This window comes from Muscardinus avellanarius (assembly GCF_963383645.1).
Source record: "Muscardinus avellanarius genome assembly, chromosome: 12".
In the NCBI taxonomy this organism is placed as follows: Eukaryota; Metazoa; Chordata; class Mammalia; order Rodentia; family Gliridae; genus Muscardinus; species Muscardinus avellanarius.
Window position 1 is genome coordinate 15,151,880 of NC_137798.1, and position 23,534 is coordinate 15,175,413.

General features: G+C 46.9%; 1 protein-coding gene across 1 annotated transcript; it reads right to left on the reverse strand.

Annotated features, from left to right (window-relative positions):
• Window positions 1-564: 564 nt before the first annotated feature.
• Window positions 565-17,962, reverse strand: PIGB (phosphatidylinositol glycan anchor biosynthesis class B; the record flags this gene model as incomplete). The annotated part of the gene is made up of 12 exons (XM_080707044.1): window positions 565-711; window positions 1,389-1,569; window positions 3,962-4,175; window positions 5,212-5,276; window positions 6,508-6,719; window positions 8,155-8,206; window positions 8,787-8,927; window positions 11,484-11,614; window positions 13,107-13,211; window positions 14,712-14,832; window positions 15,793-15,955; window positions 17,893-17,962. 12 exons carry the CDS (start codon window positions 17,960-17,962, stop codon window positions 565-567), a joined length of 1,602 nt encoding a protein of 533 aa, XP_080563170.1.
• Between the last annotated feature and the right edge of the window lie 5,572 nt (window positions 17,963-23,534).

The window sequence follows — 23,534 nt, forward strand, 5'->3', positions numbered from 1 at the left end:
AATGAGACTTCTTAGAGTATATGAGCTTAAGGCCAGCTCAAGCCATATGCGACAAAGTAACATAGACTGTTAATTTATTAGAGCTTGAGAAAACCTGCTGTGGTAGGATCTCATTGCTAACACTTTGTGGTCTTATTCTTTCTGCTGTGCTGGATCTCATTGCTAACACTTTGTGATTTTATTCCTTCTGCTGTGGTAGGATCTCGTCGCTAACGTTACTCTGTGACCTTACACTTCTTGTCTCTCTGGGTTCAAGAGCCCGCTGACTTGTGAAGGACTTGCTGCCCTCTTAAGAGCTTGCTGACTTGTTCTCGTGAAGCTTCACCTCTGAATATTATGGAAGAACCAATAAAGCTACACCATGAGGAAAAACTAAAGTTCTTTATTTGAGATCTGGCGCTGCGTTAACTAGCACGCGGGACTTCACTCAGGTTCTGACGACTCGCCCAGCAGTGGTACTGGCATCTCAGTGCACAGTGGTCCCTCCGGGAGTCCTCACTGCGCGCTAGTGTTGAAGCGGCGTGTGACTGGCTCCGGCGCCCACTCTGGAGGGTCCTGAGTAGCTCAGGTTCCCTCCGCTCTGCGCTTCTTCCCGTGTGGCTTCCGTTCGTAGACACACACGTGGCTTCCGACTCGGCCTTCCGGGAAGTGGGTGTGGAAGAAAACAGCAGTTCTCTCGTAATTTCTTGAAATTAGGAAAGCACTTATTTCCTAGAGATAGAGAAATAAATGCCTACGTAAATAAAGGCTGTATTTTGCTGAGTACTGCTGTAGAGACTTTTAGAATCGCCTGTTCTGCTTGTTTGTTCCTCTGGCTTTCTCTTTCATAAAACGGGCTTTCTAAGCCTGGCGTGGCGGGCGTGCTTGTAATCCAGCACTCGGAGGCTGAGTCAGGAGGATTGCGGCCAGCCTCAGCTGCTTAGTGAGGCCTCTGCAACTCAGGGAGACGCTGTATCAAAATAATAAAAACTAGGGCTGCGGGGGTTGCTCGGAGGTAGAATGCCCTGGGTTCCAGCCCCAAATTACAAAAAACAAACTCTGTGTGTGTGTGTGTGTGTGTGTGTGTGTGTGTGTGTGTGTGTTTTCAGGGGCATTTTCCTCAGAACCACACCCCAGCTTTACTTTTAATCATTATTTCAAAATGGGGTCTCACTAAGTAGTTGAGGCAGGTTGGTTGCAAACCTGTGACGCTCCCTTTTCAACCTCCCTAATACTGAGATTACAGGCCTGCGCCACCACGCCCAGCAAGACTTCTTAATAGAGCAACTTGAGGTAAACTGGCCACCCAGCTTGTTTTTGTGGAAGGGACCACAAGGCTGTGCTGCCGGTTTGCCCGCATGTTCTCAGCGGACGAGGTAATATTCCTAGCTTTCCCCTTTCCTCCTTACCTCCTCCAAAACGCTGAAGATGATCAAGTGGGTGGGCAGCGCTGCATCATCCTGAAGCTCTTTTTGTAGCCAGTCTAAGGGATTCAGGTAGAAGACAGCTGCTTCGTCCAGATACTGACTCTCCCCAGTCAAGTCTGGAGGACACTGGAGAAACCTCAGGGGAAGCGGGCAGTGAACGTGGCTGCGCAGAGAAGTCCCGTGTTACAGGCGGATGTCGTGGAGCCAGGGGCATTCAGCCTCCGAGCTACACCCCTGCCCTATTTTTATTCTTTATTTTGAAACAGGGTCTCACTGAGTTGCAGAGGGCCTCACTAAGTAGCTGAGGCTGTCCGTGAACTGCAATCCTCCGGTCTCAGCCTCCCGATGCTGGGATTGCAAGCGTGTGCCTCCACGCCCGGCTTGTGGAAGCTTTGTAATTACTCTCAAGATGTGTCATTCAGAGATGGGAGATCTGAATGACAGGCAACCAGCTCAGATGAAGGAGAGCCATCGGCGCTAAAGCACAAGGGCAGAGGTTTGGCTGCCTGGCTGGGCGTCCTCTAGGTGTCCAGAAACCTAGGTCCTGGCTGGTATGTGCACAAGCCCAGGGCTCAATCCCCAGTACCCCAATAAATTAAAAAGCTAAATTAGGAATAAAGTTGAGCCAGGCATGATGGTGCATGCCTGTAATCCCAGCCCCAGTACCTGGGAGGCACAGACAGGAGGATCACAGGCTCAAAGCCAGCCTCCGCAATTTATTTTTTTATTTTTGGTGGTACTGGGGTTCCTGGAAGCCCTTCTACCTCTGGGCTACACTCCCACGGGCTACACTCCCAGACCTATTTGTTTTTAACTTTATGTGGAAACAGGGTCTCTTAAGCCAGCAAGGCTGGCTCCGAACCAGCGCGATCCTCCTGTCTTTGCCTCCCAAGCGCGGGGATTACAAAACAAGCGTGCGCCACCACGCCCGGCCAAGCCTCCGCAGGCCCTCAGGAGCCTGGTGAGATGTTTTCAAATAAAAGCCTGGTGAGATGTTTTCAAATAAAAGTTGGGCTGGGAGTATGGCTCAGAGGTACGTTCCCGAGTTCAACCCCCGGTACCACGCACACAGTCTGGCCATGCCACCCCAAATGCACCCAGTCTCCTAAGTGGGGGCTGGTTAGTACTTGGATGGGAGAAGTGAAGTTGAGAGCTGGACATGGTGGCTCAGGCCTGTGATCTCAGTGCTTGACTCCAGGCTCCAGGCCAGTGTGAAAACAGTGAGGTTGTTTTGAAATGAAGGCGCTGGAGGTATACTTCAGAGGTGGAATGCCCGTGTTCATTCCCTAGTACCACTGTATAAAGTTAAATTTTAGAGATTTATCTGTGAGATGTATGTAAAGTACATAAGTCCTAATATTTCCACAACTCATGGTTTTAGAAGGTCTTTGTTTCTTTTTGTGTGTGTGTGTGCAACTGGGGGTCAAACTCGGGCATTCTTCCTTCAAGCTACACCCCAGCCCTGCTTTTTAAATTATTTGAAGCTGGGTCTCAGTAAGTTACAGAGGGCCTCACAAGTTGCTGAGGCTGGCTGCAAACCTGCGATCCTCCTGTCTCCCAAGTACTGGGATTACAAGTGTGCGCCACCATGCATCGCTGTTTTTTTTATATACTTTGAGATGGTCTTTAAGAGTTAAAGCAGCAATTCTTGTAAAAAAAAAAAAAAAAAGCTAACAAGCTAGGCATGGTGGTGCAGATGGGGACTGCAGGTTGGAGGGCAGCCTCAGCAACCAACAGCGAGGCTTTCAGCAGCCCAGTCAGGCCCTGTTCCCAAACAAAAGTAAAATGGGCAGGGGCAGTCTAACCCTGGGTTCAACCCCCTACCAACAAAGCAATTCCAGCCTTGCATTCTGGGTAGGCAGTCATCAGACTTTTCTATTACATGATCTGAAGAAGTACCAGCTGAGTGTGCTGGTACACAACTTAGTGAGACTGGCTCTAAACAGAAATTCAGCCGGGTGTTCTGTAAATATGGAAGAGCACAAAGATTTATATTAGCATCAGTGATGATGATTTTGCTGACAACTCGTATATAAAGCATCCGTTTGTAGTGACTACAGGCTTAGTCCTAGCCACTTGGCAAAGAAAGCTTTTGGCATCCTAGCAATGCTGTGTCAGAGAGGCCTGGGGGTAGCTGGGAGGTGGGAGGCCCGTGGGTCCGTTCCCCAGTACCAATATGATTTATGCATGAATTTTGTTTTTCAAACAAGAATATTTTAAGGTGGTAAATGAACCCAGTTCAAATGGGTTCTTAAAATCTAATATTTAATTTGCCAGGCATCGATCATCCCAGCTGCTGGGGAAGCTGAACAGCAGGCTCAGAGTGAGGCCGGCCTTAGCAATTTGGAGGCATATTGTTTCAGAATAAAAAATAAAAGGCTTGGGATATACTTTGGCGAAAAATACCCCTGGGTTGAATCCCCAGTATCCAAAAAATAAAAAGTACTAAGGATGTCACTCAGTGGTAGAGGCCCTTGGGCTCAGTCCCCAGTGCTGCAGAAACAGAGCCGACCATCGGGCTCACCTCCTGGCCACGCGGCGCGGCGGCTCCGTACCTGTAGTGCGGGGTGGAGTGGCAGGGCATGAGCACCAGCACCGAGGCGGGGGCCGCCCCGGGGGCGCCGCGGCAGGCCTCCTGCACGTGACTCATGACGTCCAGAGTGCCTCGCTGATGGACCAAGCCCGTGTAGAGCGCGAGCAGTGCATTCGAGAGAAACAGGAAAGCCAGGGCTGGCCTCTTCCACATCTTCAGGCGGGCCAGGGAGTGTCCTGTGTGAAGACAGGCACACTGAGCTACGAGGCCGCAATCCTGCTTAACTACAAAGACGCTTGCGATGTCCTGGAGCCGGCACAAGCTGAGCACAGGAGGATGAGGAGCAGCCCCTGGCTGCTGGCCGCGTCGGCAAGGTCCACACCCTTCTCTAGTAAAGGCACGGCCGGATGGCAGGAAGCCACGCCATGGCGTCCGCGTCTCCATCGAGTCTTCTGAGGGCCTTCATGCCATTTGGCGGCAGCCTGCCAAGGCCCAGCCGAGCGCGGGCTCAGGCTTGAACCCCAGCCATGGGCGCTCCTGTCTGACAGTGTTTCCTGAATGTGCGGAGATTTTTGCCCAGGTGAGCTCACTAAATGTGGAATGCCCTGGCAGTAGTGGGGTAATGAGCTCTCTCAGTGGGGGTACAAATCTCCTAGGAATCAGAGCGTCACCTCTGTGTCTAGAGGGGAGATGGCACCTGTTAGGGCACGGGTCTGCCGGGGTCTCCCGCATGCACACCTCATGAAGGAAGGCCTGTGAGAGGGGGGCACGCACACTCGGCAAATGCACGACCTTCCAGCCCCAGGAGCCCTGCCCTCCTGGGGGAGCAGCAGGTAAGAGTGGGTGACTAGCACAGTCGCTCCTCAGCGCACTTGAGTTGTGTGTGGGGGGCGGCACTGGGGATGGAGCCCAGGGGCTTTCTACCTCTGAGCTACAGCTCCCACCCTATTTTGTGTGTGTGTGCATCTGTGGTAGTGGGGGTGGAACCCGGGGGCTTTCTACCTCCGGGCTATACCCCAGCCTTATACTTTATTTGGAAACAGGGTCTCACTAGGTTGCTGAGAGCCTCACTGAGTAGCTGAGGCTAGGCTGGCTTCGAATCTCCGTGATCCTCCTGTCTCAGCCTCCAGCACATAACTCTCATTTCTCATATATGTGTCATATATAGAGTTATATTTAGCCTAGTTGAAAATAAATAAGAATTTAATGCTCATTTATTGTCTTTTAACTATTTCTATATGATTTCCCCCCATATTCAACAAAAATACTTACCACAGAACACCATACAAAATGGTAAAACTGGATAGATAAATCTGAATTCCTTGTGGCTCAACATGCTAAAATAATAAAAGATATTAAGAGAAGACATTAATATTTTATCACATCACACAATAGTGTGAAAAGTTAGGTATTTCACATGAAATAAAATTCACACAATCTTTTTTTTTTTTTTTTTTTGTGGTACTGGGGTTCCTGCAAGCCTTTCTACCTCTGGGCTACACTCCCAGACATATTTTAATACTTATTTATTTATTTATTTTGGTGGTACTGGGATTGAACGAGGTACCGCCCTCTTTATTTTGAAGCAGCATCTCACTAGGTAGCTGAGGTTTTACTCAGCCGTGGGGTGTCCTCCAGCCTGAGCCCTCCTGCGTCAACCTTCACATGCGGGCGTGCCAGGCACGTGCCACACTCCACCTGGCTAGAATAGTAAACTGACCCTCTAAAAAAGGCAGTTGTTACCAATTGGGTAAGTAGCATGACACAAATTTGGAATAAGGATACATACATTTTTATTTTAGGATGGTATTTCTCTGGTCCTTCACTACTTGAAGTTTTGTTAGTTTTATTTTTTTGTGATCCTGGGGGTGGGACCCAGAGGCTTTCTACCTCCGGGCTATACTCCCAGACCTATTTTATTTATTTATTTTTTATTTTTTTGGTGCTACTGAAGGTGGAACCTAGAGGCTTTCTACCTCTGGGCTATACTCCCAGACCTATTTTATATTTTATTTGGAAACAGGGTCTCACTTAAGTTGCTGAGAGCCTCACTAAGTAGCTGAGGCTGGCTTTGAACCTGTGCGATCCTCCTGTCTCAGCCTCCTAAGTGTGGGGATTACAAGCATGTGCCACCACGCCTGGCTTGTTAGGTTTTTTTTTTTTAAGCAAACATTTAACTTCTTAAAAACTAGGTATAACCTTTGTTAAGTAAACTATGCATCTGGATTATTTATTGGAACACCAGCATTACTAGCTTCGGTCTTCTAAGGAGATCGCTACTCACAAGTCACAGGAGTCAGCGTTTAATGTAAGCGGCGCGGTGGTGAGTGCGCAATCCAGGTCCGTGGGAGGCTGGACGGGGATCTCAGGCTGGAGTCCTGCATGCAGGAACTGGCAAGGTTGTTTCAAAATAAAATGTAAGCTAGGGCTGGGGTGTACCTTGGCGGTAGAGCGCGCCGGGGTGACGCCTCAGTACCACGCATTAAAAAGTTTAATGTGCTACTTTTTGGAGAAGTTAATTTCTTGGTAACATTAAACAATTAACTGTTTGACCAAATACCATGTTACCTGTACACCATCAAAGTCCACAGCACAGTGGCTGCAAGTATCCGATAGCGCCTGGGGGCCAGGAGGCAGCCGTGGATGAAGAGGGGCACGTGGGTCCCCAGGACGGCCGGGAGCCCCTGGCTGAAGTACCAGTGCCACGGGTGGGAGCCGTAGAAGCGGCCCACGCCCTGCAGCACGTTGAACCGCAGGAAGTTGAGCTGAACCACCGTCCACTGCAGTGGTTGCAGGAGAAAGAAACAGCAATGTCAGGGTCAAGTATTAATCTTGCATTAGGGGATTTGACAGGCAGTATTTTACAGTACTTTTGATTAATGCCCATGTGAAATCATTTTCTTCTCTAAGTAGTGATTTGTTGATTGTTTTTGCTGTGTCTGGGGACTAGAGTACCGGGGACTAAACCCTGGGGCATTCTACTCCCAGATACAACACCAGCCTTTTGAGATTTTGTTTCTGAAACAGCGACTCTTGCTAGGTTGCTGATAGTCCCACAACACAGCTGAGGCTGGCCTCAAACCCATGATCCTCCTGTTTCAGCCTCCTGAGTACTGGGATTACAGGCGTGCACCACCATGCCTGGCTCTTTAATTTTTAAAACACTAGGTTTTCAGATTTAAGATCAATCTCAAAGTTACAAGTAAGTGTTCATACACACTTTGGCAATGTAAATTTTATATCCAATTAGAGATAGGATTCTAAAACTTTTATTAGAGAGGGGGTGTGGTGCTGAATTAACAGTTTTACTGTAATGACATGTAACCTTCAGTGTTACATGTTACCTGGTGAGGGAAGACTGTAAACATTACAATTCAGTTTTCAGTACAAGGCCTAGTACTGACAGCAGCCTCACAGTAACAGGTAACACTGTGTGACCTACTGTCCACTTGTGCAAGAGACTAATATTGTGTTACTCCCATGTTGACACAGGTGCCAATACTTATTTCCAGACAAAGAAACCACGGCAGGAAGGGCGGGAGGCTAATGTGAGCTACTAGGCTTCAGAATGTGAGTATGTGATTCCAGAGCCATAAGGAGCTTTTTTTTTTTGTACTGGGGATGGAACCCAGGGGCATTCTATCTCTGTGGAGCCCTATTTTACTCTTTATTTTTGATACTGGCTCACTAAGTAGCGAAGGGCCTCCCTAAGCAGCTGAGGCTGGCCTTAAGCCTGCACCTGAGAGCCTCCTGTCTCATTCTCCTAAGTACTGGGGTTACACGTGTGCGCCCCCATGCCCAGCTCACAGGTTACTTTTAAGGGGACTTAGGGGAAATTTAACCAAAGGCTGGTACTCACAGGAGATTAGATTGCAAGCCAAATGACTGAAAATTAGAAGTTTGTTTAATATGATTTATGTATGATTATGGTCAACAAAAGTCATTAAGAAATTTAGCCTATATTATTACAAACCTAACAAAAGTGTAGCTATATGTTGTCTTCAAACAGACCCTTCTGAACATCAACTAGGAATACACTGTAGAAAGCACAGCAGACTGAACCCAAGGAATATGCTAGTGTCTTGTTTAATGTGTTTCGTATCATGGTCTGCTTCTGTTCTGAAATGCAGGTGGGCGGAAACTTCAGCTTGAGGTCTCAGCTCACTAAGTGGGTAAAATAAAGGGAGCCATTATCTTAATGTATTTTTTACTTACTTGGCCAAAAAAAATACGATCAATTATCAGAGACAAACTCAAAGTTATAAATCTGAAAAACAAAACAAAATGAAGATTTACACTCTAAATCTCCTGAAAGCCCAATACTGCCATATGGTTTTTGCTAGTGCCTTACACCAAAGGTGAGTCTAAAAATGAAATGCTAAAGTGTTGGGAGTTTAGTTCAGAGGTACAATGCCCCTGGGCCTGATCTCCAGTACTTAAAAAAGTCTTTATAATTTCACCATCCAAATATGTATTTATACATTTTGAAAGATCACTCACTGATAAAAAGATACATTTAAATCAACGTTATTTTTGGCAGTATTGGGCTTTTATATGCCTCCTGTTTCCTGTACTATAAATAAAAACACATGCATTGCCTAGATCCAAGAATTATGAAAATAAAGTCACATGGGAAACTCATTACAAATTATAGTCCTACAAAACATAAAAGAATTAAGTATTGCCCTTTGCAACTCAGTGAGACTGTTTCAAAATAAAGAAAAATAGGGCTGGGGTGTAGCTCAGAGGTCGAACGCCTCTGGGTTCCACCCTCAGTACTGCAGGGGGGTGTTCTTAGAGTCATTCCAGGAGAGTACGATTGTTAGAGGGACCAGAGCGGCACTTACCCTACTGGTAGAACTCGACGTAGAATAAGACGAAGCTTGCTCTCTTCCTGCCACAGATGTGTGAGGAGCAGAGGTGTCCACGGGATCAGGGCGGTGGGACGCATGAGGAAGGCCAGGGCCACCAGAGACAGGTACTTAGCACTGCGAAGGGAACTGCGCTCAGGACAGCGGGGCGGCAGGCGTTTTGTTCTGATTCTGTGCCGCTGGGGACTGGGTCCAGGGGCATTCTACCTCCGAACACACCCAGCCTGATTTTGAAACTGGGTCTCCTTAAGTTCTGCAGCCGTTCTCGAACCTGCTATCCTCCTGTCTCGGTCTCCCACGTGCTTGGACTCAGGTGTGCGACCCTGTGCCTGGCTCGGAAACGCGTTTTGATATTAACCTACTATTACACTGTGATTATAACACTTATAAAATGATAGAATTTTCCTGTTGGTATCAATAGCTCAATGACCTTTGACAAGTTCCTTGTATTTCTGGGTATCGTATTTTCTTATCTGTAAAAAACTGCGGTCTAGCTGGGCTGGGTGGCGCACACTTGCGATCCCAGCACCTTACTAGGGACTGATCCTTGGGCCGGTCTCCCTCCAAGCTACACCTGCAGTCTTTCTTATTTTTTGTTTGGAAATGGGGTCTTGCTGGGCTGCTGAGAGCCTTACTACATTGCAAAGGCTGGTCTCCCAATTTGTGATTCTCCTATCTCAGTCTCCTAGGATTGCAGGTGTGCACCCCACACCCCATTCTCATCCTAGTACTTTCAAATAGGAAGTTACCTTGTGTCTTAATTTAACTCTGTGTCACAACTCTGCCAGTTCTTTTTTCTTTTCTTTTTTTTTGCCAGTTACTTTTTTGACAGAAACATGATCACGTTTCTCCTGTTAGGGGTTGGAAGAAAGTCACACTAAGCCCAGTACTTAGGCTGAGACAGGAGGATCGCAGGGTGAGGCTCTCAGTAATTTAGTGATACCTTATTTCAAAATAAAGAATAAAGAATAGGGCTGTGGGTATCGCTCAGAGGTAGGATGCCCCCAGGCTCCATCCGCAGTGACAACAACAACAAAAAAAAAACTGTGATAGTCTCACTAAGTTCCTAGGCTGCCGTGAACACGCCATCTTCCTACCCCAGTCTCCTGCGTGGCTAATGGCGTGTGCTGCCATGCCTGGCCATTTACAGGAATAAACTCAGGAGCATTCTATCTCCAAGCTGTACCTTCAGCCTTCTAAGTTTGCTGGAGTTGTTCAGGTTGCTGAGGCTGGCCTCGAGCCTGTCTGGGGTTCAACTCTGTATGATCCCACCCTGGCTGGAAGGCTGAGCTGACCACGTTCCTCATTTCACTGTCAGTTTCATTGCTGAGTGAAGGCTTATTCTCGCCACTCAGTCTAATACAGAAAGGACTTGTCCCATCAACCTTTATGCAGGGAGAATACGCCAGGGCTTTGAGTAGACTCCCAGATTCTGGCTTTCCCCCTCTGGGTGTGCCCTGAATCCTGCTGCTGCAGTAGAGTGACCTGGAAACCAGATTCGACGATGCCCTACCTGTCAGAACCGCCGTGGCTCTCCGCTGCCTACAGAATAGAGGCCAAACTCTGGGAAGGAGCAAAGTCTCGTTTCAGCTTCCTCTTAACACTGTCATCTCCCACGCTTCCCATCGCTCGGCCTCAGAGCGGCGCCCTGGTTCGCTTAGCCTCACGCTGTTAGCGCTCTCTGCATGCCAAGCGCTTCGCCAGCCTGTGCGAAGCCAGAGCATGCTCCGCCTGCCTGCTGGGGGCTGAGCTGTGTGGCACGCTGCGGCCAGCTTGCCTCTGGCTCTGGCTCACTGCACGCAGAACAGCGAGGTCACCCATTCTCTGGCGTCCCTTTGCTAGTGCTGAAGGCTGGCCGAGCTGGTCTCCTGGCGAGGCGCTCACGCTTTTTGGGGGGACTGGGAATTGAACCTTTCAATTCTACCTCCGAGCACTGAGGGCCGTTCTACCTCCGAGCTGTACCACCAAGCTGTCTTATTTTTTGAAACGAGATCTCTGTAGGTTGCTGAGTTTTCCCCAGGTTGCTGAGGCTGGTCTCCATCCAGTGCTCCTCCTGTCTCAACCTCCCAGGCCCTGCGATTAGCCGTGGCCACGTCGCCTGGGGCCTCCTCAGCGCGTCACAGCTGTGTGGAGCCCGGAGGCTTCTACTCCCTCCTGGAACCTGAGACAACAGCCTCCTGCAGCCCCGGCTCTGAGATACGCTGCCATCTCCTTACTGGCTTTTCCCTTCTTTGCTTTTTTTGTATTAAAGGCTGAACTCAGGAGTCCTCTACCTCTGAGCTACACTCCAAGCCCGTTTTCTTTCTTGTTTCTGAAACACGGTCTCCAGAGGGGTTGAGAGTCTTGCTATGTTCCTTAGGTGTCCTCGAACCTGTGATCCTCCTGACTCAGCCTCCGAGAGCTGGGTTTACAACCATCACCATGCCTGGCTCCATACTGACTTTTCTACATTTCATCTATAGTTTTGTATGTAGCACTTTTAATGAATTTTCCTTCGTTATCCAGTTTAAATGTGATATGTTTCTTGGCATAATGTGTTCTCTCAAATCTGTGGTTCTCATAATGCATGAACACTAAGGGGTCTACTGGACATTATAATATGTTCATATTGAATACTCCTTGAAGGCAAGCCTTAGAAATTTGTACATAATTATTAAGAGTAACGTATCTCACCTGTTGGTAGACTTTGAACCTTGCCAAGGGTAGTAGAAGAGGGCGATGGTGGTAAGATCAGCTTCCATGGTGTTTGTAAGGGTCCTGGTGCAGCAGTACCATGTGAACCAAGAACACAACTGGCAAAAAAGCTGAGAACAATGAGGAGAAACTTGTCAAGTGGGAAATGGGGGACTCCAGAACAGCGCGTCGGAATATTATGAAGACCACAGCAAAAGAAAAGTGACTTTAAAAGTAAGCAGGCGTGCCCAAATATTAGTTTTAAAAACTTTTAGCAACAAGATTGGAGACACCAGTATAAGGTCTATATTTTCAGGTAATTTTGTGTGTGGGGGGGTCTGGGGATAGAACCCAGGGGCATTTGACCTCTGAGCTTACATGTCTTGCTCTGTTTTTTAATTAATTAATTAATTAATTATTTATTTATTTTTGGAGGTACTAGGGTTCCTGGAAACCCTTCTACCTCCGGGCTACACTCCCAGACCTATTTTATATTTTATTTGGAAACAGGGTCTCTTAAGCCAGCGCGGCTGGCTTTGAACCTGCATGATCTTCTTGTCTCCACTTCCCAAGCATGGGGATTACAAGCCTGTGCCACCACACCTGGCTTTTATTCTTTATTTTGAAACAGTGTCTCACTGAGTTGCAGAGGGCCTCACCAAGTAGCTGAGGCTGTCTGCGACCATGATCTTCTGGTCTCAGTCTCCTAAATGCTGGGATGACAAGCATGTGCCACCACGCCCGGCTTCAGGTACATTTTTATAGCATTGCATTATATCCCACTTCTCTAATATTACTGACAGGCATAAAACTTATTCTTTGATGGCAGAGTTTATAGAGATGGACTGAATTTCACAACTAGATTCGCCTAATCATTTTTCAAATTATCTTATAGTATCAATACAAGATTTTGAGTGTTTTTTATTGACCTTAGCTTGAAATGCCCAATTTCCCTTTTTATTTATTTTTTGTGGTACTGGGGACTGAACCCAGGGTCATGCTACCTCTGAGCTATACCCTAGCCTTATTTTTATTCTTTATTTTGAAACAGGGTCTCACTAAGTTGCAAAGGGCCTCACTAGGTAGCTGAGGCTGGACGTGAACCCGGATCCTCTTGTCTCAGCCTCCGGAATGCTGGGATTACAAATGTGTGCCACCATGCTTGGCTTCTAGTAGTGATTTAAATAGGAAAATCCAGTCATGAGTCTCTCTCTCCAACTGAACAAGCAGCAAAGATAGTCTACACCAGGTATCTATCACTCCAACCTACGAACACAACAGATAGCCCCTCCCATGTAAGAGTCAGCTACTGCACACATTACAGCTGGGGTGAGAGCTAGGCGTCTGCCAGGCTGGCTCTGGGGTGGCAGCAGCCGTGCTCTGAGCTGTGTGAAGTGAGCATGCCCCTCCCAGCCCGCCCCGAGGCCAGCCCCCAGGGTCCTACCTCCCCCGCCAGGCCCACAGAAGGAGATGGCAGGTGCCACTGGCAGTTCTTAACTATAAAAGTGCCTCTCTAAAGAGCTCAGCTAGCTTCAAAGATGGTTTGGGAAGGAGTATCTTTGCAGCCTGCTTTCTGCTCATGGGGCTGGAGTGCCTGGCATTCGGCGTGTGCCAAAGGCTTACCACACACGTGGCCAGCTCCTGGCTTTCCAGTTGCCTCATTAGTGAATAGAGCCTCGTGTCGGCTACAGCGGACAGAAGGGCCTGAGCCAGCCTGGGCGTCCAGATCTTCATTAGGTGGAAAAGAGAAAGGAGGATCCATTAAACACATCTCTCCGTCCACATGAGTCTCCACAGAAACCAACAAGCTGCTCCAACAATCTCTAAAAGCCGTTCCTCGCACAGACATACGACGTATGATTCCCTCTGCAGAATACATGCTTTTCTACAGAAATTATGTTAATTTTTCCACCATATACCAAAGGTGGTTTTAGCATTCTCATTTTCTCTGCATTTACACACACACACACACACACACACACACACCCCAACACTCTTTTTAACTTACATATCCAGAAAACCATTTTTATATTTATTTCCATTAAAATAAATTTTTCTTCTCAAATATTCAATGTTATAAACTAAGCATTATACTAAGCACTTTATTTGCATCAGCTCAATCAGACTTAACATTCTTCTGAGGCAAGTACTATTTTATCCTCTCTTATAGATTAGGAAACGAGGCACGGAGAGGTTAAGTAACTTTCTCAAGGCTGCAGAGCTAACTTGCACAGCAGCCATGATGAAAGCCAGGTCTGCCTGCCATTGAGGCCTGTGCTGTTAGCCACCAAGTTAAACTGCTTCCCCATCCTACAATATGATAATAAGATAACAAAGTACTTAAGAAAACTCCACAAGTATTCTATAATTACCGTGGTGATGCAAGCCTGTAATCCCGGTACCCGGGAGGCTGAAACTGGATGACTGAAGGCCTTATTAAGGCCTTCAACAACGTAGTGAGACCCTGTTTCAAAATAATAAAATAGGGCTGGGCATAGCTTAGAGACAGAATGTCTCCTAGGTTCAATCCCCAATACCTCCCACAAGAATCTTTGTGTACCAACAACTGTGTAGTTTTAGAAATACATATACAAGCTGAGCGTGGTGGCGCACGCTGGTCATCCCAGCATTCAGGAGGCTGAGACAGGAGGATCGCAGTTTGCGGCCAGCCTCAGCTACTTAGTGAGGCCCTTTGTAACTTGGTGAGACCCCGTTTCAAAATGAAGAATAAAAAATAGGACTGGAAGTGTAGCTCGGAGGTAGAATGCCCTTGGGTTCCATCCCTGGTACTTCAAAACAAAATAGAAAAAAAAAAATATATTTTATTGGTGCATTGTAGTCTCATAATAGTGTATAGTTTTTATAAAGCTAATGATCCCATTATATTCTGAACTAGTCACCCTGGCTTTAGTAACTGTGTTTAGCTTGGAAGTCCATGTTTCCAGGGGGATATTAGCCAATTACAAGGTATCTCCAGGCCACTGATTATGAAGCTAATAATGTGATGATTAGTCAGGATAAAGAGCCTCTTTGAGGGGCTGCTGCAGTCACTCAGCTCGGAACCTCCCAGAGGCCTGTCTTAAGTTGTGGAGGCCTCTCTGCAGCTGAGGCTGGCTGCAAACCTGCATCCTCCTGTCTAAGTCTCCCAAGTAACTGGGATTACAAGCGTGCACCACTATGCCCAGCTGAAACACACATTTCGTTTTGGTTATTTTTATTTAAACTTACCAGCAACTGAACACTATCTTTTCCCAAAAGATGCAGGATCTTGTAAATGCTTGCAAAGATTAAGGGGTAAGCATAGCCCCTCAACCTCTCTGTCCATTCCCAGGTCAAATAACCATAATTACTAATATTAAGGATTAAATGTCATATAGTACTGAAATAAAATATTTATACTTTTATATATAAAACAGTATCTTTTAAGACATTGAAGTCATAAAACACAGCATTTTGGGGTATTTTAATTAAAAATCCAAGCTGGGCCGGGTGTGGCGGGCGCACGCTTGTAATCCCCAAGCTTGGGAGGCGGAGATGAGGATCACGCAGGTTCGAAGCCAGCTGTGCTGGCTTAAGAGACCCTGTTTCCAAATAAAAAGTATTAAAAAAAAATAGGTCTGGGAGTGTAGCCCGGAAGTAGAAGGACTTCCAGGAAACCCAATACCACCAAAAAAAAAAAAAAAAACCCAACAAAAAAAAAACCAAGCTGGGCATGGTGGCGCACACTTGTAATCCCAGGACTTGGGAGGCTGAGACAGGATTGTGACGAGGATCACGCAGGTTCGAAGCCAGCTGTGCTGGCTTAAGAGACCCTGTTTCCAAATAAAAAGTATTTAAAAAAAAATAGGTCTGGGAGTATAGCCCGGAAGTAGAAGGACTTCCAGGAAACCCAATACCACCAAAAAAAAAAAGCCAAGCTGGGCATGGTGGCGCACACTTGTAATCCCAGGACTTGGGAGGCTGAGACAGGATTGTGGTTTGCAACCAGCCTCAGGTACTTGGTGAGGCCTCTGCAACTTAGTGAGACCCTGTTTCAAAATAAAGAAGAAAAAATAGGGCTGGGGTGTAGTTCGCAGGTAGAATGCCCCTGGGTTCCATCCCAGTACTGAACATAAAAAATGGAATTGGCCAGCTGAAGTCCAACTTCAGGACAGGAATGTGTCCTTATTTCTGTGTCCTTGTGTAAGCTTTTGGTGGGGCAGTGTGGGCGGATACAGAAACACTGGTACACGGCACGGGCACGCCCTGACGAGCTGAAATGGCTGGGAAGGGTGGCCAGGACAAGGGGTGCTCACGCACGCGCAGTCACGTCTGGAGGAGGCGCTGCAAAGGATATTTGAAGACCATGCGATGCGCAACTTCCAGCGCCTGCCAGTACTCGTCGGGAACAAAGCTCGTTTGGACTAAAAAGCAGTTCAGTACTCGCAAGGCCGCGGTCAGCAAGAGCAGATGGACGCTCTCTCCAAGAAGGCCTGAAACACACAACAGGGCGTCGGGGCGCAGGTCAGGCCGCGCCGCGCCCGCCTGGCTGTGGCCTGCGGAGACTTCTGCCCTCCGAGCCCGCGGCGAACGGGCCCGCACTGCTGTGGTGTAAGCCCACCTGCCTTGCAGCTTGCGGTACAACGAGAATATTGAGACACATACAGAAAAAAAGACCGGGGTAACAGACCTCCAGCCAAACTATACTCCATCAGCTCCAGCGAGTGACGCCAGCAGATGACTGACTTGGGAAACAACCCCATATATGCCCTAAGTGGTATATAAGATGTTCCTATTTGTTTACTTTTGTTTGTAGTACTGGGGATTGAACCCACGGGTGTACTACCTCTGGATCGATCCCAGGGTCAGTTGATCCCAGCCCTTTTTATTTTTTGTTTTGAAATGGGGTCTCATGAGCCGGGCGTGGTGGCGCACACTTGTCATCCCAGCTTTCAGGAGGCTGAGACTGGAGGATCGTGGTTCGCGGACAGCTTCAGCTACTTAGGCCCTCTGCAACTCAGTGAGACCCTGTTTCAAAATAAAGAATAAAAAATTGGGCAGGGGGAGTATCTTGGAGGTCAAATGCCTCTGGGTTCCATCCCCAGAACCGCCAAAAAAAAAAGAGAGAAATGGGGTCTCACTAGGTTGCTGAGAATCTCACTAAATTGCTGAGGTTGGTCTCGAACCTGCAATCCTCCTGTCTCAGGCTTCCAGGTACTGTAATCTACTTTTAGAAGTCTCTTTATTGGAGACCAGAATGGTGGTGCAGGCCTGTAATCCCTCTAGCTGGGAGGCTGAGACAGGAGGACCACAGGTTCGAGGACTGCCTCAGCAAGTAGTGCGAATCTCACAAACCTAGCCAGACTTCCTTCCTTCCTTCCTTTTTCTTTTTTTGTGTGTGGTACTGGGGGTGGAACCCAGAGGCTTTCTACCTCTGGGCTATACTCCCCGACCTATTTTATACTTTATTTGGAAACAGGGTCTCACTAAGTTGCTGAGAGCCTCACTCAGTAGCTGAGGCTGGCTTCGAACCCGTGCGATCCTCCTGTCTCAGCCTCCCAAGCTTGGGGATGACACGTGTGCACCACCACACCCGGCTCAGACTGTTTCTAAATGGGGCTGTTGGTGTAGCTGGAAGGTAGAATGCCACACACAAAGGCACACACAATCTCTTATTGGTGCTTAAAATAAATGGGAATTTTCGTGTTAATTCTTTACGCTCATCTCGGGCCTCAGGACATTGCTATGGCCTGTGTATTATTAGCTCCGTTTATATGCAAGGAAACTAAGGGTCAGGAATGAAATTGCCTTGTTCAAAGTGAAAAGAAAAAGGTGTAATCTAACCAGTATTCAAACAGGCCAGTCAGCTGCCTTCCAGGCATGCTCTCAGGCATGATGGAGACACAGCCTGTTCCCTGAGCTTTTTGTTTTATGTTCCCTTTTTGTACTGGAGATTAAACCCAGGGGCATTCTACCTCCAAGCCACACTCCCGGCCTCAGAAAAAGAAAAAAGGGCCTCCTGAGGGTCTCACAGCGTGCGAAGCTGGTCTCCTAAGGGCCGGCGGGAGCCTCCACGCTCGGCCAGCGCAGTGCTTTCTAAATCTGAATTTTGTGACCCACATTTAAGAACCAGTTTTTACTTATTTATTTACTTTTTTTTTTTCGGTACCGGGGATTGAACCCAGGGGCATTCCACCTCCGAGTGACACTCGCAGCCCTATTTTTTTTTTTTCTTCTTTATTTTGGACCAGGGTCTCACTGAGTTGTAGAGGGCCCCGCTAGGCAGCTCAGGCTGGCCTCGAACCGCGATCCTCCGGTCTCAGCCTCCCAAGTGCCGGGATGACAGGCGTGCGCCACCACGCCCGGCTTAAAAACCAGATTTACTTGCAAAGCCGTGTACTCGGCCTCGCGCCCGCGGCGCCCCACTCACCGCCGCGGCGCCCGGAGCCCTCCCCGGGGGCGCCGGGCGGCGGGCTCCCCCTCCTCTTCCGCAGCTCCATCTCCCCGCCGAGGCGACGCCGCAGCGCCCAAAGACAGCCCGCCCGGACCAGAAGCCGCGGCTGCGCGCGCCGCTCCGCTCGCCAAGTTGGGCCTGTGCCGGCCGCCGTCGCGCGCGCCCCCGGAACCCGGAAGAGCGGGAGCCCCGGCCTCCGCCCCGCCCCTTCCGCCCATCGCCCCGCCCCTCGCGCGCGGCCCGGGAGCTGGGGCGGCGGGAGGAGGAGCTCGGCTGTGGCTGTACGGCGTCCCGGCCCGAGTCACGAGCCCAGCCACGGAGAGAGTGAGTTGTTAGAGTAACGCTGTGTGCGTGTGCGTGCGTGTGCGCGTTCTCACAGCAAGCACTGAGTTGCAGAGGGCCTAAGTAGCTAAGGCTGTCCGCGAACCGCAGCTCCCAAATGCTGGGATTACAAACGTGCGCCACCAGCCACCAGGACTGGCTTTTATAAAGTGATGTTTGCATATACATACAAAAATATTGTTCACTCCAGAGCAGAATAGTGAGATGAGATCTAAAAAGGGTCATTGTCTCTTTTTTTTTTTTTTTTTTTTTTTGCACACAGATCTGAAGAGACTTCCTGGGTGTGGATGTGACTCCTCAGAGCCATCTTTAGTACAGTGCTGTTTGTTGCCACAATGTTTGGGAGGTTGACTCTTCCACAGCTGCTTTTTGCTGGAGTCCTTGGAATTGCTGGAGGAATTTATATCTATCAACCAATATTTGAACAATATTCCAAAGATCAGAAGCAACTAAAAGAAAAGATGAAATTGTTACAAGAATCAGAAGAGAAGAAATGTTAATACTACATGGAGTTGAACTGTAATAATGGGTTACATTTATGTTGAAATTATAAATTACCTATAAATGTTGTAGTAAAAATGTAGATATATTATAATGATTTCGAATGATAAAGACTAGCATTTAATATTTACTCTACTTGTATTTGCTCTTTTCTATGTTGTTATCCAGATAGTTTAGTAACTTGTGTGTGGGAGGGCATTACCACTGAGCTATACCCCCAGTCTTCTTTTTTATTTTGAAACAAAGTCTTGCTAAATTACTACACTCTGGCTTCAAAACCTGTGATCCTCTTGTCACAGCCTTCCAAGTATTGTGATTCTAGGTGTTAACTACTATACCTTGCTGTAAATTGATTTGATTAACTGAGTGTGGTGGCGCACGCTTGTAATCCCAGTACTTGGGAGGCTGAGACAGGAGAATCACATGTTTGCAGCTGACCTCAGCAATTAGTGAGGCCTTTTGCAACTTAGTGAGACCCTATCTAAAAATAATTTTAAAAAAGTAGGATTGGGATTAGAGCTCTCTGTAGAATACTCCTGAGTTCAATCTCCAGTATGTGTATACACACGCACACACAGACATCATCATCATCATCATTATTATTATTATTATTATTATTATTATTATTATTATTTGCAGTACTGGAGATTGAACCGAGGGGTATTCTACCTTTGAGCTACACCCTCAGCCCTAATTTTTATTCTTTATTTTGAAACGGGGTCTCACTGAGTTGTGGAGGGCCTAAGTAGCTGAGGCTGGTGATGAACCTGTGATCCTCCTGTCTCAGCCTCCAAGTACTGGTATTACAAGCATGTGCTACCATGTCTGACTCCCAGTATGTATGTATGTATGTATGTGTGTGCATATTAACACACACTCACACACACCAGAAACACAGCAAGTGTCTGCTGTGTGGCAGGCGTGGCTGTCCTCGGCTTCAGGTCGCCTGGGGTTCTGTGCCACATGTTTTCTCATTCTGGGATCCTGGCTCGAGGAGCAGCCCGTCTGAGCTATGACATGTAAGAGAAGACCAAGAGGAAACGTTAAGTAGTGAGCTGCTGCTTCATTGTGGAAAATGTCACATCTTTTCATATCTGAAAGCCTCAGCAACATAAGGACACCTTCAGCAACTTAGCAAGACCCAACTCAAGAAACACATCAGACTGGAGTGCCTTTTATCTTCCTTTTGAGAAGACCGCGTTGGCCAGTTAGAAGTCACCAAGAGCCAGAGACAGATTTTTCCCCTCCTAGTGAGGATGTTGCATTTGTCTAAGCAGCAGAGCACATGCTTAGCATGCATAATCCTGAGCACCAAGAACAAACACAACGAGACCAACAAACCACAGTGAGACACCACTTCATAGTTACGAGGATGGCTACGGTGAGACCTAAGAAGCTTTGACGAGAATGTGGAGCAGCCGGAGCGCTCCTGCGCTGCGGCTGGAAACGTAAAGTGGTTCAGCCACTTTGGAAAAGTTTGGCACTTTGGCAAATGGCTAATCAGTTATATGACCCAGCAGTTCCCCTTCTAACTACATACCCAAGAGAACTGAAAGCAGCTTTATACTAAGGCTGGTAGGTGATGTTCATTGCAGCATTTTGTGTGTGTGTGTGTGTATGTATTTCTTAGGGTTGAACCCAGGGACATTCTACTGAGCTACACCCTCAGCCCTATTTTATTCTTATTTTGAAACAGGATCTCACTAGGTTGCTAAGTCTCACTAGTTGCTGAGGCTGTCCTCGAACCTGTGATCCTCCTGTCTCAGCCTCCCAAGTACTGGGATTATAAACGTACACCACCATGCTTCGTTCACAACATTCTTTATGATAGCAGAAAGAAATAGAACAACCCAAATGGCCATTAACTGGCAGACGGGTAAATGTGATCTATGTATACAATGGAATATTATTCAACTTTAAAAAGGATGTATGTGCTGCAACATGATAAACTTAGCGTGAGCGGAGCCAGGCCCAGGGGCCCACCTGTTGGTCTAATTCTGTTGATGTGTCAGGTCCAGAATAGGCGAGGGCATGGAGAAGAAGGCAGATGAGCGTCTGCCAGGGGACGCAGGGCTGCTTTTGCTGGGGTGTACTGGGGGTTGAGCCCAGGTGGGTTCTTGAGCCCTGTTTTATTTTATATTTGGAAATGGTCTCACTAAATTGCTTTTGCTGGCTTCCAACCCATGATCCTCTTGTCCCAGCCTCCCAAGTACTGGGATTGCAGGTATGTACCTCTGCGCCCTGCTAGGGTTTCTTTTTAGGCTTATGGCAGTGTTTTGGAAATTGCCTGGTGTGGTGGAGAACACCTTTAATCCCAGTACTTGGGGACAAGACAGTCATAGGTTTGAAGGCTGCCTCGGCAAGTACTAAGATCCTCAACCTAGGAACGTCCTGTTTCAGAATAAAATTGGGCCGTGAGTGTAGTTCAGAGGTAGGATGACTCTGGACCCAATCCCCAGTACACCCCCAGGGGGGAAAAATGGAATTAGATAGCGGTAATCAATGTACAACTTGAAAAAAACCACTGGATTGAGCCAGGCACGGTGGTGCACGTTTGTAATCCCAGTACTTGGGAGGCTGAGATGAGAATCACGGGCTTGCAGCCAGCCTCAGCTACTTACTGAGGCCCTCTACAACTTAGACCCTGTTTCAAAGTAAAGAATAAAAAATAGGGCTGAAGGGTGTAGCTCAGGTAAAATGCTCCAGGTTCAAGCCCCCAGTACTGCTAAATAAAACATTGAATTGTGCATTTTATTTATTTATTTATTATTATTATTTTTTTGGTGGTTACTGGGGTTCCTGGAAGCCCTTCTACCTCCGGGCTACACTCCCAGACCTATTTTTACATTTTTATTTTTATTTTATTTTATTTTTATTAGTGCACTGTATTCATACATCATAGTGGGATACAAACTTTTGTAGACATACCTGCACACATCGCTCAGTCAGCCCCCACCCGATCCCCACCCCATTCTCTCCCCGTCCCTCCTTCCCATGCTTGGCTTAGTGGTTGACATCTAGTATTATAGCAATTTACCCAAAATTAAAAATGATAATTTCACATAACAGTTTCATTTGTCTGATACCAAGCTTTTGATGAAACAGTGTAGCACTGTTCTAAAGGCAGATATATAAACCATTGGAGTTAAATAAAAGCCTAGAGCTTAATTCTTCCCTATATTGTCAAGTTATTTTTGACAAGGTTTCCACAAACATTTGGTGGTGGAAATAATAATCTCTTAACTAAATATTGTTGAAAAATAATACTTACATGGAAAAGAATAAAATTGGACCCTTACCTAATCCCATATACAAATATTAACTCAAAATAGATAAAAGACCTAAATATAAATCTTAAGACTATAAACTTTTAGAAGAAAATCTGGGTCATAAAACCTCACAACATTGAAATTGGCAGTGATTTCTTGGATATGATTTCAGTGGCACAGGCAACAGAAGAGTATACAAACTCCCTAAAAAATAAAAAAAAAAATATTGTATATCCAAAGACAATGTAAACAGAGTTAAAAGTTACTAGTAGAATGGGATAAAATATTTCCAAATGCTATATCTGAAGGTATATTAATATTCCAACTAGACATCCTAAAAATTAACAATAAAGGCAAACAATACCATTTAGAGATAGGTAAAAGACTAACATAAATAATGAATCTCCACAGATAACCAATCTGGTTTGCCTCTGAATGTCACTTGGTCCTTTGTTTTTGTTGCCTTTAAGATTCTCTGCTTGGCTTCCACATTGGTCATTTTGACAATTATGTGGCGTGGGGATCCTCTTCTCCGATCCTGTCTAAAGGGAGTTCTATAAGTTTCCTGGACCTGTGTATCAACCTCTTGCTCTGTTTGGAAAATTTTCTGCTATTACTTCCTTGAAGAGATTGTTGATCCCTTTGGTTTCACTTTCTTTTCCCTCCTCTATTCCAATTATTCTTAGGTTAGCTCTCTTAAAATGGGCCCATATTTCTTCAATATCAGATTCCTGCTGTCGGATATTTTTTTCTAGATTAGAAACTATGTGTTCATTTTTGGAATGATCATCTTCTAAGAGCGAGATTCTGTTCTCCATGTGGTCTAATCGGTTGTTCATGCTTTGAGTTGGGGCCTTTACTTCATTAATTGCATCCTTTATCTCTTTTTGGCTCTCTCTGAGTTCTTTTCGAAACACCTCTATTATTTCTACAGTTATTTTCCTGATTTGATCTTCTAGAAATCTCTGATTTTCTGTTTTATCGGGTTCTGATGTTGTGGGGTTGTGGGCATTCATTGCTCCAGTGTTATTCCTCTTTCCCATGATTTCGGAAGTTTGTGCCTTCTCTGGGTTCTTCCTTGGGTCACTATGACTTCGCTTAAGGTGCTCTGGATCTCGAGTCTGTAGTATCTCTGACCCCACTATTCCTTTACTGGGTTGTATCACAGAGTCTCCGACCCAGGGAGTCGATAGAGGCTGCTTTAAACTATGGGGGGGGGGTGTGCCAGGTTGCACGTTCTCCTATGGTGTGATATCTCTGCCACTGCCACTCCCCCACTGGGTCAAGTCCCAGGGATTATAGTACTGGGATTTCTCCTTTGTGGCCTGCAATTTGACTCACTGTTCTTGAGTTCGCAGATGTAGCTGTACTGGACTCGGTGAATTCACTGCTGCTGCCGCCGGTGGCAATATGGCGCCGCTGCCATGCCCTCGGCCGTGAGGCTGGCGTATTTTTTCTTCTCTGGTTTTGAGTTCCACTCTGAGTCCCTGCAATTGAACCCAAAGG